This window comes from Mauremys mutica, chromosome 1, assembly GCF_020497125.1.
Source record: "Mauremys mutica isolate MM-2020 ecotype Southern chromosome 1, ASM2049712v1, whole genome shotgun sequence".
Taxonomy (NCBI): domain Eukaryota; kingdom Metazoa; phylum Chordata; order Testudines; family Geoemydidae; genus Mauremys; species Mauremys mutica.
Window position 1 is genome coordinate 339,810,405 of NC_059072.1, and position 18,350 is coordinate 339,828,754.

The 18,350-nt window shown below is 47.7% G+C and overlaps 1 protein-coding gene across 1 annotated transcript in view; it reads right to left on the bottom strand.

The window, feature by feature from the left end:
• LOC123358237 (cGMP-dependent protein kinase-like) overlaps window positions 1–18,350 on the bottom strand; it is an 86,565-nt gene that overhangs the window by 58,790 nt on the left and 9,425 nt on the right. The window contains exon 2 of the mRNA XM_045000903.1: window positions 9,346–9,413. Coding sequence (XP_044856838.1) covers window positions 9,346–9,413 — 68 coding nt within the window. The remainder of the gene's footprint in view (window positions 1–9,345; window positions 9,414–18,350) is intronic.

The window sequence follows — 18,350 nt, forward strand, 5'->3', positions numbered from 1 at the left end:
TATTTTTTGTATACATGTTTTCGTACAAATAAATGTTTTCTTGTTTATACGACTTACCGCCTGATCCTTCCCCTGACTCAGAGTCCGGGTTAACGGCCGGGGAGGGTTGGTAGTTGATCTCTGTGAGGGTGAGGAAGAGATCCTGGCTGTCAGGGAAAGCGGCATTGTGTTCGCTGTCGCCTACGCCTTCCTCCACGGACCCTTCGCCGTCTTCCCCATCGGCAAACATCGAGTAGGAACTGTCCTGGTTCACTATGCCATCCTCTGAGTCCACGGTCACTGGTGGGACAGTGGTGGCAGACCCACCGAGAATGGCATGCAGTGCCTCGTAGAAGCGGCATGTCTGGGGCTGTGCTCCGGAGCGTCCGTTTGCCGCTCTGACTTTTTGATAGCCTTGCCTCAGGTCCTTGACTTTCACGCGGCACTGCATTGCATCCCGGCTGTATCCTTTCTGTGTCATGGCTTGGGAGACCTTCTCGAAGGTCTTTGCATTACGCTTCTTGGAGCGCAGCTCCGACAGCACAGACTCCTCGCCCCACACAGCGATCAGATCCTGGACTTCCCGGTCTGTCCATGCTGGGGATCTCTTTCTATTCTTCCATTGGGCTGACTCCTCTGCTGGAGAGCTCTGCATCGTTGCAGGTGCTGCGGAGCTCGCCCCGATGTCCAACCAGGACGTCAGATTCAAAGTGCCCAGACAGGAAAATGAATTCAAATTTTCGCGGGTCATTTCCTGTGTGGCTGGCCAGAGAATCCAAGCTCGGACTGCTGTCCAGAGCGTCAACAGAGTGGTGCAGTGTGGGATAGCTCCCGGAGCTACTAAGTTCGATTTGCATCCACACCTAGCCTAATTCGAGCTAGCAAGTGCGAATTTAGCGTTACTCCACCTGTCGGGGTGGAGTACCAAATTCGAACTAAGGAGCCCCCTAGTTCGAATTAAATGGCTTCCTGGTGTGGACGGTTGAGCGATTAGTTCGAATTAACGCTGCTAAATTCGATTTAAGGTCCTAGTGTAGACCAGGCCTTAGAAGTCTGGTCCTAAAGTTTTTTTGCTGGAGGATGGCCACCTTAAGATCTGCTATTGTGTGGCCAGGGAGGTTGAAGTGTTCTCCTACAGGTTTTTGTATATTGCCATTCCTAATATCTGATTTGTGTCCATTTATCCTTTTCCTTAGAGACTGTCCAGTTTGGCCGATGTACATAGCAGAGGGGCATTGCTGGCATATGATGGCATATATTACATTGGTGGATGTGCAGGTGAATGAACTGGTGATGGTGTGGCTGATCTGGTTAGGTCCTGTGATGGTGTCGCTGGTGTAGATATGTGGGCAGAGTTGGCATCGAGGTTTGTTGCATGGATTGGTTCCTGAGCTAGAGTTACTATGGTGTGGTGTGCAGTTACTGGTGAGAATATGCTTCAGGTTGGCAGGTTGTCTGTGGGCGAGGACTGGCCTGCCACCCAAGGCCTGTGAAAGTGTGGGATCATTGTCCAGGATGGGTTGTAGATCCCTGATGATGCATTGGAGGGGCTTTAGCTGGGGACTGTATGTGATGGCCAGTGGAGTCCTGTTGGTTTCTTTCTTGGGTTTGTCTTGCAGAAACCAACAGGACTCCAGGGGGTTGCTGCTGTAGATAGCAGAAGTGTTTCAATACACTGAACTAGGCTCTGCCTCCAGTTCAAGTGGTGTCATCCCAAGATGACTCACCCGCTGAATTTCTATGAGCCCTATTAATACAAGACTAGGTTCCTCTTTCATCAGGGGAAGATCTTTTGCCAGTTCCCAGCTCAGGTAATAGGCTATGTCTACACTAGAGAGCTTACAGTGGTGCAGCTGCACTCTCGAGCGTAGCTGCTCTAAGCCAACCAGAGAGAGCTCTTCCATCGAGTTAATTAATCTGCCCGCGACAAGCGGCAATAGCTCCGACATAGGGTTGTCCACGCAGGTGCTTCTGTCAATGTAACTTATGTCACTCGGGGAGGGAAGGGTATTCACACCCCTGAGCAACAGAAGTTATACCGGTGTAAGTGATAGTGTAGAGTTTTACATTCATGCAGAGGTGGTCCAGGAAACAATCCTTTCTCCCCATTCTTCCCCTATCCTCCACCTGCTGTGGAGCTGTTACATGGAGGCTTGTCCAGCCTAATCCTTACTTTTGTAAGCCCAGTAACTCAGTCATCCTCTGTAAGTTCCAATGCTCAGAAGACCGCTGGTGCACCAGTTCTTAGGGCCCCATCACACTCTCACCACTGCCACACAGGAAATCCCATAGAAATGTGCTACACATCATGCAATGTGTGTGTATGCACGGTGGGGGGGGGGGTCATCAAATCCCACCCCCCAACACACTCTCACACACATTGTGCAGGTCTATATCTGTTCCTATTGTGTCTTTTGCTCCTTACACAACAACAACAATGGAATGAAACCACATGGGCACAACTGGGTCTCAGATAACTGTATTTACTAAGTATACCCAAATGTGCCAGGCCTAGCTATGTACAAACTGCTGCTCTGACTGATTTCTGGTGGCTTCTAAGCTAAAAACACGATGAGCCCCACTACAGGGTTCACAAACTATTTAAAGTTCCACTGCTAGAATAGCTAGGTCCATTGCTACAAAAGAGGGGTCTGGATCTGTTCCATGAAGGCCCTGATTCAGCAAGGGATTTACGCACAGGTCTAACTTTAAGAACTGGTGTCTAAGCATGCAACACTGTCATCAATGTGAATGAAGGTCTTTTGGCTATTTAAAAAACTCTGTTGGTGATAGACTGGTACTTTAAAAGATGATACTAGTAATGTAGAAAACTTTCCCCCCGTCTGGTTAGATCATTCTTCAGGAAAATCAGATTTTGAGTCCACTCATCCTGGACTCTCTCTAGTCTTTCAGTGCTTAGAGTCCTTGGAGAGCTTTCATATTTAGGTTTTCCAGTTAGCTTTTTCTTTGGATTAATACCTGACTAGCTATGACTAGCACAAGATCTCAGTAGAGTTTAGCAGGTAATCTCTCAAGACTCAGTCAAAAAGAATTGAACAGGGTAATCCTAATAAACTTTCTTCTGAACTTTTGTAGGTGATAAGAAGAGATAGAGAGAGAAATAGCTCTATAAATGTGTATGTGTGTGGGTAGATAGATACATGATAGAAAGAGAGAGAGCAAACATGATGATATTGTGTAAAAGTTATTGTGTATAAACTTATTAATAGTGTTTATCAGTGATGAGCTGCCAAAATATTAACAACCGGTTCCCTCCTCCCCCCCCCAGGGGGGGCACCCCCCTAGGGGGGGGGTCATGCCCCATCCAACCCCTCATGTTCCTTGACACACACACCCCGGGACCCCTGACCCATCCCCCCCTTCCCTGTCCCCTGACTGCCCCTTGCCGCCCCACCCAACCCCTCCTCTCATTCTCGATGGCCCCTCAGGATCCCTACTCCATCCAGGCTCTATCCAACACGCCCTCCCTGCTCCCCTTACCTTGCTGCCTGGAGATGGGGGCCCAGCTGGGCTGGGGCCCAGACGCCGGGGCAGGAGCCAAGGCCCTGCTGCGCCCCGCCGCCCCGCCCGAACCCCGGACCAGCAGGAGCCCCCGCCGCGCCCCGCCGCGCTGCCCGGACCGGCAGGAGGCCCTGTCCCGCCCCTCCGCGCGCCGCCCGGACCCCGGACCGGCAGGAGGCCCCGCCGCATGCCGCGCCGCCCGGACCCCGGACCCCGCGGCGGCAGGAGGCCCTGCCCCGCCGCGCCGCACCGCCCGGACCCCGCGGTGGCAGGAGGCCCTGCCCCGCCACGCCGCGCCGCCCGGACCCGGACCCCGGGGCGGCAGGAGCCCGCGCCGCACCGCGCCGCCCGGACCCCGGACCCCGGGGCGGCAGGAGCCCCCGCCGTGCCGTGCTGCCTGGACCCCGGGGCGGCAGGAGCCCCCACCGCGCCGCCCGGACCCCGGACCCCGGGGCGGCAGGAGCCCCCGCCGCACTGCGCCGCCCGGACCCCGGACCCCGGGGCAGCAGGAGCCCCCGCTGCGCCGCGCCGCCCGGACCCCGGACCCCGGGGCGGCAGGAGCCCCCGCCGCGGAGCCTGGGGCAGGAGCCAAGCCAGGCCGCGCCGCGGAGCCACACTTCCCCTCCCCAGCTTGCCTGCCTGCCTGCTGCTTGTTCAGGCTTCCCGCGAACATCTGATTCGCGGGAAGCAGGGCAGGGGGAGGAGAAAGGGGGCAGAGCAAGAGAGCTTGGGCCGGAGCTTTTGTTAAATTTAGCAGCCCTTATAGAACTGGTTGTCCTGGAACAACCGGTTCTAAAATGGCTGCTAAATTTAACAACCGGATCGCGCGAACCGGTGCGAACCGGCTCAAGCTCACCACTGGTGTTTATGATTTGTGTAGCCCTAATACCTGGACATCCTAGTCACGGACTGGGGCCTACCCACACTTAATGAAAAGATGGCCACTGCCCAAAAGAGTAATACAGTTTGACAATTTGTGAGGTATACAGTCATCCCAAACTCATGTCTATAAAACCTATATGTCATGATTTAATAAATACAATTAAAGCTAGAGGCAGCTGGGTGGGAAAAGAATAAACATGTTATTGTTAAAACTGACTGAAATTTGAAATATCCATCCTGTGGGAAATTCCAACATTGCAACATTTGTTTTCATTGCAAATAGAATGAAAAACTGAAATTTCACATTTTTTGCAGAACAGAAATTCCAAAAAATTTCTATTCAGCAATGTTAAAAAATTTTATTTCAACATTTGTGATCAAAATGAAACATTTTCACATTCCTGAAATCAAAATGTTTCATTGTGGCTTATTGAGCTGAACTGAAATGCTTTGTTCTGAGTCAGTTCAATATGTAACCTTGTTTAACATCTTTTTATGCTCACTTTTCACAAGCATCCCTGAGAGCAATTAATGCATATTGTTGTGATGGATGCATCAATCACAAACCTCATTAAATCTGATGGGTGTGCTAAGCACCTTTTTTCTGGTTAAATAGAAGGCGTAATTAAGCCCCTTTATGGAGTGAGATAGCTAGAGACAACAGAAACTACTGTCCAAGGTAACTGGTTGCATGGCAAAGTCTGAACAAGTCTAAAGGCTTGGCTACACTTACAAATTTGCAGCGCTGCAGCAGGGTGTGAAAACACACCCTCTCCAGCGCTGCAAATTGCGGCGCTGCAAAGCGCCAGTGTGGTCAAAGCCCCAGCGCTGGGAGCCCGGCTCCCAGCGCTGTCCGTTATTCCCCACAGGGAGGTGGAGTACGGACAGCGCTGGAAGAGCTTTCTCCCAGCGCTGGCGCTTTGACTACACTTAGCGCTTCAAAGCGCTGCCGCGGCAGCGCTACCGCGGCAGCGCTTTGAAGTGCTAAGTGTAGCCACAGCCTTAATTGTTTAGTCTGAGGGCTTGGCTACACTTGAGAGTTGCAGCGCTAGTCGTACAGCTGTGTAGGGAAAGCGCTGGTGTGTGGCCACACTCACAGCTACCAGCACTGCAGTGTGGCTGCATTTGCAGCATTTGCAGCGCTGTTGGGAGTGATGCATTATGGGCAGCTATCCCAGCGTTCAAGTGGCAGCAACGTGCTTTTCAAAAGAGGGGGATGGGGTATAGTGTGACAGGGAGCGGGGGAGAGAGAGAGAGTGGATTTTTGGAGCCGACACTGTGTCAGCTCCCTGCCTTGCAAAATCAGAAAATTTTCCCGACACCTTAGTCTTAACTGCAAACAGCCTGCAGACCAGATAAGCAGCACGGACTCCCTTTCTCCCCCTGCCCCCCTTTCTCTTGTCAAGCAAACACTCAACCCCTGTGAATGAGGCAGGCAGGGGTTTATCTCATTTGATTGTTCTCAGTCAGTTACAGATTGATCACAGCAAACAGGAGCTGTGTTTGTTTTTTAGATAAGCAGCTCCGGGAGCCCCGAGTTCACAACAAAATAAAGAGAGGCTGCATAACAAAACAAAGAGAGTAATTTAGTTAAAAGCATTCTGGGATATCTCCTAATACCCTGGAGGCCAATAACAGCGCTGGTGTGTGGCCACACCTGACGAGCAGCGCTGCATCACCAGCGCTGCAGTCGTTATTCCCCAAGCAGACCAGGTGTTCAGCCAGCACTGCAGCCAGGGAGTTGCAGCGCTGGATGTGCCTTGCAGGTGTGGACAGTTACTAAGTTGCAGCGCTGGAAAGCCTCCACCAGCGCTGCAACTCTCAAGTGTAGCCAAGCCCTGAGAGGTTTCCCTGGGACTTATGACAAACGCATGTGCTAGAGGATTATTTGGCAAAGGGTGGGTGTGGGAGAGGGAAGGAGGGAAAGGCTGAGAACTGGAAGAATATTACTCTTGCCAACCGCAGGGTATCAGGACGGTTGACCTGAGAGGGAGCAAAGAGACAGAACTCCTTGGACACATGACTCTCTGGAGAGGCAGGCTTGGAAATTGTTAGCAAGGAAATTGCTGTTGTTTGTTCCCACTGTTTCAGGGAAACAGGACTTTGCATACTTTTTTTTGTAAATAAACAGGATTGCACCAAAAGAAATCTGATTAATATACCGGTAATCAATTTCTCCTCCTAACAAATACAACCCACAAGACCCCAGTTATTGGCTGGTCGCTTCTTGGGACAAAGAAGCAATAATATGAATGTTTTCAGAAAGGGAATTATCGGCTCAGAACACATTTATTTAATCAAAAAGCTAAACCTGCTTCGTGACAAAACAAAAACATTGTTCTGGCAAAAGCTAAATTAGTTCTTGAAGATTACAGCAAGTGATCCAGGTCCTTATTCAGCACGTGCTTAAGTCCCGATGATTTATACCAGGGGTCGGCAACCTATGGCACGCGTGCCAAAGATGGCACAGGAGCCAATTTTTAATGGCACGCTGCTGCCTGCCGGAGTCCTGAGGACACACAGCCAGTGAGGGGCAGAGCCCGCACACCCCCAAGAGAGGAGCCACCTCAGCAGCCTGCATGGGGTGTGTGCAGGGCACTGGGCTCAGGGCACGGGCCTGGGGTGTGTGCAGGGCTCAGGGCTCTGTGTGTGTGTGTGGGGGGGGTCAGTGCAGAGCCTCCCCCCCACTCCTGCAGCCACCAGCCGGCTCACCCACTTGGGGCCCCGCGGTGCACTGCACCACACGAGCACAACTAGCGCCCCCCGGTGAGAGAGTAGCCACCTCAGCAGCCTGCCTGTGGGCTCCTATGTCCCCTCACCTGGTGAGGAGCCCTGCCCAGGGGCGCAGAGGGGCCTGCTCACCTGGGCCACTTTGTATAGCTGGGCATGGTGGACTGGTGGCGCGCCGGGGGAGCGGGTTCACTGTGGGACCCGGTCCCAACTCCCAGCGACAGGAAGTGGAAGCGGGGGCGGCGGCAGCGCTGGCTGCTGAGCGTCCCCAGGAGGAGGCGCCCGGCCCTGGCCATGGATCGATACCTGCTGTTCATGAGCTGGAAGTAGCGGAGAGCCCCACGGCCCAGCAGCGCTGAGTACGTAGCAGGTGTGGGCGAGCGGGAATTGGTGGTGGCCAGAGCCCTGGGGCAAGGAGCTCGCATATTGCAGGGTCATGTGTCGCCCGGAGCAGCTCCTCCAGACACAGCCCGAGGGGACTATCTCACCAGGGGCGCTAGTAGTGCTCGTGTGGTGCGGTGCGCCGTGGGGCCCCGAGTGGGTGAGCCGGCTGGGGGCCGCAGGAGTGGGGGGGAGGCTCTGCACTGACTGGCCCCCCGCCCCCCCCCACACACAGCCCTGAGCCCAGTGCCCTGCACACACTCCATGCCCCTGCCCTGAACCCTGTACCCCCTTCATACACACCCAGCCCTCTGCTTGACTCCTTCACACACACACCCATGACCCCAGCCCTGAAACTGGCACCCCCACACATACCCAGCCCCCTCCCCGCCCTGACACCTCACTCCCCTCACATGCCCCCAGCCCTCTGCCCTGACTCTTGCAGCTCCCCACATACCCATCCCCCCAACGCACCCCTCACATCCTGATTCTTGCACCCCCCACATACCCACCCTGAGCACCAAATGGGAGCTCCTGCACCCCCCCCACACACCCATTCCCACCTGCACCCCTCACACCAAATGGGAGCTGCCCAGGTAAGTGCCCCACACCCAAACCTCCTGCCCCAACCCTGAGCCCCCTCCCTCATTCTAGCTCCTGGCCAGACCCTTCACCCCCAGCCCTGTGCTCAGTGCCCTCCCACCCTCAGCTCAATGCAGAGAGAAGAAGAGAATGGACCAGAACCAGGGAGAAGGTAGGTACCCACTGTATGTGGGCAGGGCTTGGCCCCAGACCAGCAGCGGGCTGAGCGGGTCTGGCAGCCAGGATCCCGGCTGGCAGGAACCAGTGGATGGAACCCCTGAGTGGCAGTGGGCTGAGCCGCTCAGTCCACTGCTGGTCTGGGGTCCCGGCCACCGGCCCCACACAGCCCGCTGCCGGTCTGGGATTCTGGCTGCCGGACACTTGCCAGCCGGTATCCCGGCTGCAGGCCCCGCTCAGCCCACTGCCGGCCTAGGTGAACAGAACCCCAGAACAGCAGCAGGCTGAGCGGGCTGGCGTTGTAAGATCAACATTTTAATTTAATTTTAAATGAAGCTTCTTAAACATTCTGAAAACCTTTTTTATTTTACAATACAACAATAGTTTAGTTATATAATATATAGAGTTATAGAGAGAGACCTTCTTAAAAACATTAAAATGTATTACCGGCATGCGAAACCTTAAATTAAAATGAATAAATGAAGACTCGGCATGCCAGTTCTGAAAGGTTGCCAACCCCTGATTTATACCCTATTATCTTCAATGGGCCCTATGCAAGTGCTTAAAGTTAAGTGCATACTTAAGTGCTTTGCTGAGGACCCACTTAAGAAAACTGAAACATTACCATGTGACTCAGATGACCAGTCATACAGCACAAATGGAGGATACTCACACAAATACTCACTGTGAATAATTCACAAACAATGATGGCTTGAGATTTGTTTACACAAACAATTTATGGAACAATTATAAATAATGGCTACATTTATAAAAAGCAAGGTAATACCCAAACACAAAAAGAAACCAAATTCTCTGCATAAATTACTTTTTGCAAATTGTCAGCCTGGCTCTAAATTATGGATAGAAATATAAGAAATATAAAATGTTCTCTGACAGATGTGAATAGGGAACTCTTTATTGTGTGAATGTTAATCACATCATTATTTTGCTTCACCATACTTACACTGCTTTCTGCTCATCTTTTCAGGAGTGGCTAAGTGTAATTCAAATATTTTAAAAACCTGTTCAGTTTGATCTCTGTTAATGTTAACTGCAGGGTTTCATTTCCATCTGCCACAGAGAAAGTCTTACCTGTACATTTTAATGAGATTGCGAATGACCTGGATGACCAAAACTGCTCTGCGGAATTTACGGAGACACTATAACACAAAAGGAAACATGTTTTTGTAAACAACTAATAAGCATGTTTGTTCCTGTGAATGTTCCAGACAGCTTGTAAGTAATGGACTATAATTCAGCAAGGTATGCAAGGTCATGTGACCAGACCACATGTCTCTGGACTCCATCTTGGGATGTCATTGTTTTTCCACAAACTGGTATGGGAACCAAGTTTTAAAACAAAGGGTTCCCGCAATATGCTAAAGCTATATAAGGCAGTGAGTAACATCATTCATGGATCTTCAGTCCCACACAAGAAGATTCCTGGAAACACCTGAGAAAAAAGACTGAACTGGGGAAACTAAAGGGATTTCTAGCCTGTATATGAAGACCTGAGAAACCCAAGCTGTAAAGCTAAGGCAGCTTGTGCCTTAAGGGTCTGCCTGTACCATCAGTTAGGGTGAGAATCTGCTATTCAAATTCCATCTTTCTAGCATCTTAGACTTAGAGTATGTCTATACTACCCGCCGGATCGGCAGGCAGCGATTGATCCAGCGGGTAGTATAGATTGATCTAGTCTAGATGCGATAAATTGACCTCCAAGCGCTCTCCCGTCAACTCCTGTACTCCACCAGGCTGAGAGGCGCAGGCAGAATCGATGGGGGAGCGTCAGCTGTCGACTCACCACAGCGAAGACACCGCGGTGAGTAGATCTAAGTACATCGACGTCAGCTATGTTATTCACGTAGCTGAAGATGCGTAACTTAGATCGATCCCTCCCCCACCCAGTGTAGACCAGGGCTTAGTTTGTGTTTTGTTTATCTGCTAGGCAATCTGCTTTGATCTGTTTGTTATCACTTAAAAGCTATATTTTGTAGTTAATAAACTTTTTGCTTTATCAAACCACAGAGTTGGAGTGAAGCACTTGGGAATCTTAGCTCAGAGGGGCTATTGCATATTCCTCTCCACATTGAGCGGGAGGCAAACTGGATAATTAATTCATACTGGTTGAGGTTTGGACCAAGGCAGGCCAGTACTGCTCTGGGGTCCTAGGCTGGGAAGCTATTTTGGCTGTAGCCTCTCTATTGTAGCTGGTCAGAGAGCCTGCATGTAACTGCAGCTGGGTGTGTCCCTACCGATCTCATAGAGCTGGAAGGGACCCCAAAAGGTCATCAAGTCCAGCCCCCTGCCTTCACTACCAGGAGCAAGTACTGATTTTGCCCCAGATCCCTAAGTGGCTTCCTCAAGGATTGAACTCATAACCCTGGGTTTAGCAGGCCAGTGCTCAAACCACAGAGTTATCCTTCCTGTATGTGTGCTAATGGAAGTGTAAGACCAGGAGCAGGTCTGACGCTTGTCACAGCAGTGCTCTGTGAGAGGGAGCCCAGGCTGGTGGGTCAGAGGGCTCAATGGAACCCCTGTTCCAGGTGTCACCCCTGGGGGAACCTCTCACATCTGCACTCCCAGCCAGAGCCCTCACACTGTCCCGTATTACAACCCCTTGCCCCAGCCCTGTGAAAATGAGCAAGTGAGCGAGGGTGAGAGAGAGAGCAAGTGACAGAGGAAGGGGAGATGGAGTGAGCAGGGAATGTGCTTTGGTGAAGTGGCAGGGATAGAGATGGGGATGGGGCGGGGCGGGGCAGGGTGTTTGGTTTTCTGAAAATAGAAAGTTGGCAACCCTAACAAAGGTATGTAGAAAAAGTAGATTGCAGAATCAAGGCTGAAGTGTAAATGTGTGGTGCTATAAATTATTGTCTTATTAATAATAATTAATGCTGATTAATGATAATTGATTATTATAGTCATTCCAGTGGGAGCTCTGCTGAGGCTGGAAGTCACTCTTACATAATTTACCATCCTGTTTTCCTTTCCTTTGCAGAGGGATACTTGCCCTTGTCAGCAATTTTTTTGCCTGCCAAGTAGTGGCCTAACAGCCAGAGCTGAAATAACTAACAATGGTGCCATGACTGGATTCACAGCATATGCAAAATACACAGGGCCAGTATAATAATGGATAAACAAAATAAAATTCTATAGCAGGTGGTATCCAGTTTTTCTAATGTGAACTGTATCTGCTGCAAAAATAGTCATGATTTTAATAATTGGTGGTCTGGATATAAATGCCTTTCAAAACCATGCCCTCTCCGAACTGAAAAGGGACTTGGTGTGAATTCATAATTATTATGGTAACGAGACTAGGCTTATCCAAGGTGTCAAAGGTAATCGTTGGGCTAATGAGATTTTATATGAGACATTTTTACTGGTAAAAAAACAAACTGGTCTCAGCTCTTGGAGGTGACCAAAGGACAAATATGAAATGTGCATATCACAATGTGACCTGATGACAGGGAATGTGAGAAAATTGGGCTTTTTATGTAATGGAGACACAAACAGCTTAATCAATCTCTTAATTGTGGGAAGAAGTGATTGCATTTTTCTGGGGTGATTTAATACATTTTGTAACCTGTTGTAGGAGGGTTATTTGAAGAAACCAATATATATATATATATAACTATAAATAAGGGGCTCTTCTGGCACAAATAAATGCCTCCCACAGATAATGGCAGGCCAGTAACATTCTTATAATAGTATAGAGACACAATCATTTCATTACTCTGCACCTGCTGGCTTAGAGGCAGCCCAAACATCGCTTTTGTAATATTTGTTAAGGCATATGTGAATTGATAGTCTCATCAATTTGTATGCTTGCTTTTTACCTATAATGAGACAACCTGTGCTGAACAAATAGGGAGAAAACAAGATGTGTATGCTTTTTTCTAATTTGTGAATTCTGACGTGTCGTTTTGTTCAGCCATGTTTTTTCACTTTTTTGTTTACTAGTATTTATGGTCAGGAATTTTCTATCAAAATGATTTTTCAGTTGAAAATACAGTTTCCACAGGAAAATTTCCATTTTGCTGATTTTTTTTTTACAGTAAGATTGAAACAACATATTTTGTATCAAGTCAGTTAGACCCAAATTGAAACATTTTGGTTTGCCTAAACTGAACAAAAATATTTTGTTCTGAGTCAATCTGACATTAAATTACATTTGCCCAAAGTGCTGCGGATGGAGCCTTATGGGAGTTGTAGTTTGGGTACATCACTCCCTTATGCTCTCTTACAGTTTTGCCAAGGAGCTCAGAATGTGTGTCTCATCATGCACTTTAGTCTCTCCTCTGACTGAGTCATGTGATGCATCGTAGGAGATGTACTTTAGCTAGAGAGCCCAGTCCGTGGGAAAGAATGGGGAAAGAGGCACCCAAACTACAATTCCCATGAGGCACTATGGGACAGATGCAATTTATTGTCAAATTGACAAAAAAAAATCCGATTCAGTTCAACATACTGAAATGAAATGTTTTGATTTGGGAATATTGAGATATTTCATTTTGATCGAAAAAGTGTCAGACTGAAATGTTTTGACATTTCTAAATCAAAATTTTTCTGAACTCTTCCTTCTGTGAAAAATTTTGATATTTTGACATTTTGTGTGATTTGGTATGAAAACAAAAGTTGAAATACTGGAATTTCCTGTGAGATGAAAACTATGATTTTCCACTCAACTCTAATGGGGACATTTCGTTTGTTATTCTCAAATGTATCTTCAAAATGTTTGTGAATTCCAAATGTTTCACAAATCATAGCACAAATGATTGTAGATCTGAACATTCAAACCACAGGTTTGTTCTTCCTTATTCTTTCCTTTTTAAAAAAATGTCACCCCATCATAGAGCGGAAATGATACAACATGACCAATCACATAACATGGATAATAACAAAAATACTAAATAGTCAAAGTGAACTATTTGCAAACAACATATAATCTGAACATTATTCATCATAACTATTTGGCCAATACTTATATCAAATGAGTGCATTAGCAGAATTCAGCATTAATTCACAAATGATTTGCTAGCTAGAATATTTGCTTGCTAGCAGTTTGACAATCTCTCCTCATCAATGTTCTTTTACATCCAATTCATACCTGACTTATTGTATTTTTGATCATATATTGTTTTTTTCACTCATATTAAATCTTAAATTACTGCTATGCAATCTCATGAGATTTTTAAAACCAATTATTTAAAAGCAAAATAAAATCCAGTCATAGAAAACTTTTAGGGAGACTAATTAGTTTCACTTTCAGACTTTTTCATTTCCATGCATTCTCATTATTGTTGATTATTGTTATTAACATTAATAGTGCTTATAAGGCCCCAATTGCGATTGGGGGAGTTATTGTATTAGGTGCTGTACAAATACTTGAAATACAGCCCCTCGCCTGAACAGTTTATAATCAAACAAACATGACAGACCAAGGGTGAGAGAGATGAAGTGCTCAATCAAGGTGTGATGGAATGGGAATATTCTGTAATATTTATATGAATATTGTGTGCACCTCAGTTTCTCCTATATGCTGCATTGTTAACTAGGTGGTGGTCGTTTACTCTCTGCAGAGACCCAGAGACCCAGGTGTGACTGATGCCTACCTGTCTGGGGTCTGGGCCCCACGTCTATGGAGAGTCGAAAAAGACAATGGTCACTCCAGTTGCCCAGACATTTGATACCACAGAACTAACAGCCATGGATGGCCACCCCTCTGTAGGAAACCAACTGTGTTTGCCCGGGAACAAGAAGAAAGGACTGAGGAGGGACCAGGATGGGGGAAAGTTGTTAAGCGTGGGCTGTGGGAAGCTGGAACTCTCCTGAACTGGAACAAAAGAGGGGGCAGAGGGCTCTGGGCTGACCAAGAGGTACCATGCTATAACTGTCTGTTCTCTATTGTAATCTGTCATGGGATAAGAAGGAAGGTGCTCTCATGGATTGGTAACTGGTTAAAAGATAGGAAACAAAGGATAGGAATAAATGGTCCGTGTTCAGAATGGAGAGAGATAAATAGTGTTGTCACCCAGGGGTCTGTACTGGGACCAGTTCTATCAACATATTCATTAATGATCTGGAAAAGGGGGTAAACAGTGAAGTGGCAACATTTGCAGATGATACAAAACTACTCAAGATGTTTAAGGCCCAGGCAGATGGTGAAGAGGTAAAAAAGGATCTCTCAAAACTGGGTGACTGGGCAACAAAATGGTGGATGAAATTCAATGTTCATAAATGCAAAGTAATGCACATTAGAAAACATAATCCCAACTATAGATATAAAATGTTGGGATCTAAATTAGCTGTTACCACTCAAGAAAGCGATCTTGGAGTCATTGTGGATAATTCTCTGAAAGGGATAGATAATAAGATAGAAAATATCATATTGCCTCTATATAAATCCATGGTATGCCCACATCTTGAATATTGGGTACAGATGTGGTTGCCCCATCTCAAAAAATATATATTGGAATCAGAAAAGTTTCAGAAAAGGGCAACAAAAATGATTACAGGCATGGAATGGCTTCTGTATGAGGAGAGATTAATAAGACTGGGACTTTTCAGCTTGGAAAAGAGATGACTAATGGGGGGGATATGATAGAGGTCTATAAGGAGGGAGCAGGGGGCCTCAGACCAGGCCTGTGCGGTGTCCTGTTTTCCCTTTCAGAAAATATGGTCACCCTATGAAGGTGGAGTGCATTGCTCCCTTTGGGGATACAAGTCTCTCTCAGGTGTCCAACTCAGGTGGACTCACTGACGGGATCTCACAGAATAAACCAGAGGTGCCACAGGCTCCAAAATTTGGTCCAAGGAGGTGGTGAAGCCAAGTGGCTTACCTTTACAGTGTGACCCTGAAGGGGTCCTCCCAGGAATTGTTCAAGAGCATCAGACCTGTGGATCTGTGACACAAGGTCACAGAGAAGATCAGTGGCAAAACAAGCAACACAACTCAGGCTTCCTGGATGCCTGTCCAGCATGCTCTTCATTGGACCATGCTTATGTTCTCGTACCCAACTTTTTCATGATAACTTAAATAACTGCTCCTCAAATGCCAGCCTTCCACATCCCCTCCCCAAACCCCCCGACCCAAGAATAAATTACAGCAAAATAGCATAGCCTCTAATGCCTATAGTCAACTGCAAACTCTGTCCACGCTTGTAGGATATGGTTTACCCAGCCACTTATTAAGGGATTCACATTCCCACATGCAGCTGTTGACTTCTATGCAGTAAGAGAACTCTCCAAAGCAGAATGGCTGATTATCTATGGCAGCTAGATTGTAGGACTACCATATTTGTGGGAATCTCAAGGTCTCAAAAAATTCTGGCTAGAAAATTCAGGATGGGCTGAGACCAATATGAAGTCCACAAGGGATCTCGCTATTGTGACCTAATTAACCAAGGTAGTGCTTACATATTCAAATCAAAGGCATAGAGAAGATCCATAGATTGTACACCAACCAGATTTGCAATCAGCAATTTTTCTGCATAAAGTGAAAAACAAGTCTCCCATTGGATGAGCCAGCAGTGCCCTGGTAAATTCTTTTCATCGCCCCAATAAACGTCACAAGTCATACATCTGAATGTTTTCAAACAGTAACTTCAACCTGGGCCCAGTGAGATTATTACTCATAGCAGGAGTGGGTTGGTCCAGGCGTCCCAGAATGCTGTGAACATCTTGCCTTGCCTGTATGTTTGTCTTTATAGCCAACAATAGTATCGACCACTTATCAGCTAGGCCTTGTCTGTGCCCGCCACTTGCTCCACTACCTTGTCCCTCCCTTGGTGACAGCTGTTCTGGTGCCATGAAGGGAAGAAGGAAGGAAACCATACCACAGAGAATCCAGGATGGACTTAGAAAGTAAGTTGTGGCAGAAAATGATAGCTCTATTTAGTAGGGGGAAGGATGATCCAGTGATAAGAATATTAACCTGCCATTTAAGAATCCTGGGTTCAGCCCCCTGTCCAGCCACAGACTTCCTGGACAAATCACTTCTGCCAGGCTTCTCAATGGATATTGTTAGGCATCTAAATACTTTTGAAGCTCTGTACCTCATTTCCCCACTTGTTAAGTGGGGATAGTAGCATTTCCCTACATCACAGGGGTGTTGTGAGGATAAATATATTTAAGATTGTGAGATGCTCAGAAGTGGGTACCATATAAATACCCAAGATAAATGGGAAGGAGAGTTTTTTTCTAAGGTGGGAGATACAGTGGCATGCTTGAAGGCAGAGGGAACAGAGCTCTGAGAGAGGTGTTCATGAGGAGCTGATGCACTGCTGAGTCCAATTCATCCCTTGATGCACATCTGTCTTTCACTATAACTGGGGGAGGGGACGGAAGAAACCGGAGGAGGGAATGAATAGGCAAATTTTCTTTTTTGCCTGGGTGCCAAGAAAGTAAAGTGAAAGGACATCAAAGAAACAAGTAAGAAGCTTGTCTGAGGGGAGAGAGTTTCAAGTGGTGAAAGCAATTTAGTTTGACATCTGCATTCTGCATTTTATGGGGCCTTACTGGAGAGAAATGCACAGAGCTTTTACTGGGTTTCATTAAGTATGTACTGTGTAGGCAGTTTAGAATACATAGGCCAATTATGGGAGAACACCTGGTGTATACGTGAAGAACAATTTAGATTGCGACTAGCTGAGTATCAAGTTAGGAAATTGGATAAGGTGGATACACTGTGTTAATCTATTATTAGAAATGATGACTTCATACAGTCTGTTGCCATTTCAGCATATAGCTTGGAGGGAGACTTTTCCAATCCTTTCCAATGAAGCTGGAGTAAGGATGTTTGGACTGTCAATTTACCAAATGCCACTGCGGATGACATACAGACTCAGATGTGGCCATTCCTATGCTGCAGCAGTAAACACACACCATTGGTTGATGTGACAGGGCCGGCTCCTCTCCCACCCCGGGGTCCTTCACAAACAGTTTTTGACACTTCTTGCTTATCAGTATCTCTGAGTCTTATTAATGTCACAATCCCCATGCAGCACTTTTAACTACACTGTCCTTCAACCCTCAGTCTTTTCTCCAAAAAAGGAGGGAGCAATCTCACCAGTCAGAAACCTCCCTTCCTATGGACTCTACCAACTCCTCCTCTTTCCTTTGCACTTCCTTCTTGTGCTTTTAACTAGCCTCCCCAGCTGGTGAGATAATTAGCTCCTTAGCTCATCACTGCCCCCCCCCCCGCCATCTGCTTAGGCAATTAAGTCCTGTCCTCCTCCATCAGGCCTTTCCTGGTGGAGCTAATTAATGTTTAAGTGATGAGCATGCTGGGTCAGCTACTGGCTCTCAGCATTTCTCTCACACTTGGTTCTTCAGACAGGTGGCAAATTTGAGAAAAGCTTGGCTATTGACTTGCAGCATGCACTCAACTGAAAGAGTTCCTGAGGTTCTTCCTCCCTTTCAGTAGGCTCTGCTGTCTCTCCAGTGGCAGCCGTCAGCTCTGTATCAAGGTCTGCTCCAGGCACTGTGGGACTTCTGCTGTATCCAGGCCGACCCTACCAGTGCAGGTCTGGTCCCTTGCACTAGCCTCCCCGGAGCGAGCTGTGCTGCACCCTTTTAAGCTTCACCTCCATTGCTAGTATGCTCAGTAGATGTGGCTACCCAGAGCCTCGTGGGCTCAGAATTGCTCCTTAACTCTCTGTTCCCTAGTGTGGGGTTGTATACCCCATCACAGGGGGTTACATCTGGGTCTAAAAACATACACCTCGATTTGCTTGAAATAAAGGACCAGGTCTATTAGCTTGGAGGCACTAGCAGACTTATAAACCTCTCTATGGTTCAGCCAGCTGTGTGGGTTACACACATTATGAGCTAGCTAAGAATGCTGAATTCTCAGTGGCCAAAAACAACAGAAAACTCCTCCCTTTTAAGCGCACATATGCTGGCCATCTTGGAGACAGTGGAGCCCACTCCTGCCACTGGAAGGGCAGGTGGAGGGAGGGTCAAAGCTGTGATAGGGTGGTGATTCCCCTGGGAACCAGATGGGGAAGGTGTGGAGACTATTGTAAATCATGAGAGGTGATTATCCAGATCAACTCACACTTCCCATCCCCCGGCTTGGTATAGGAACCCCGGTGCTG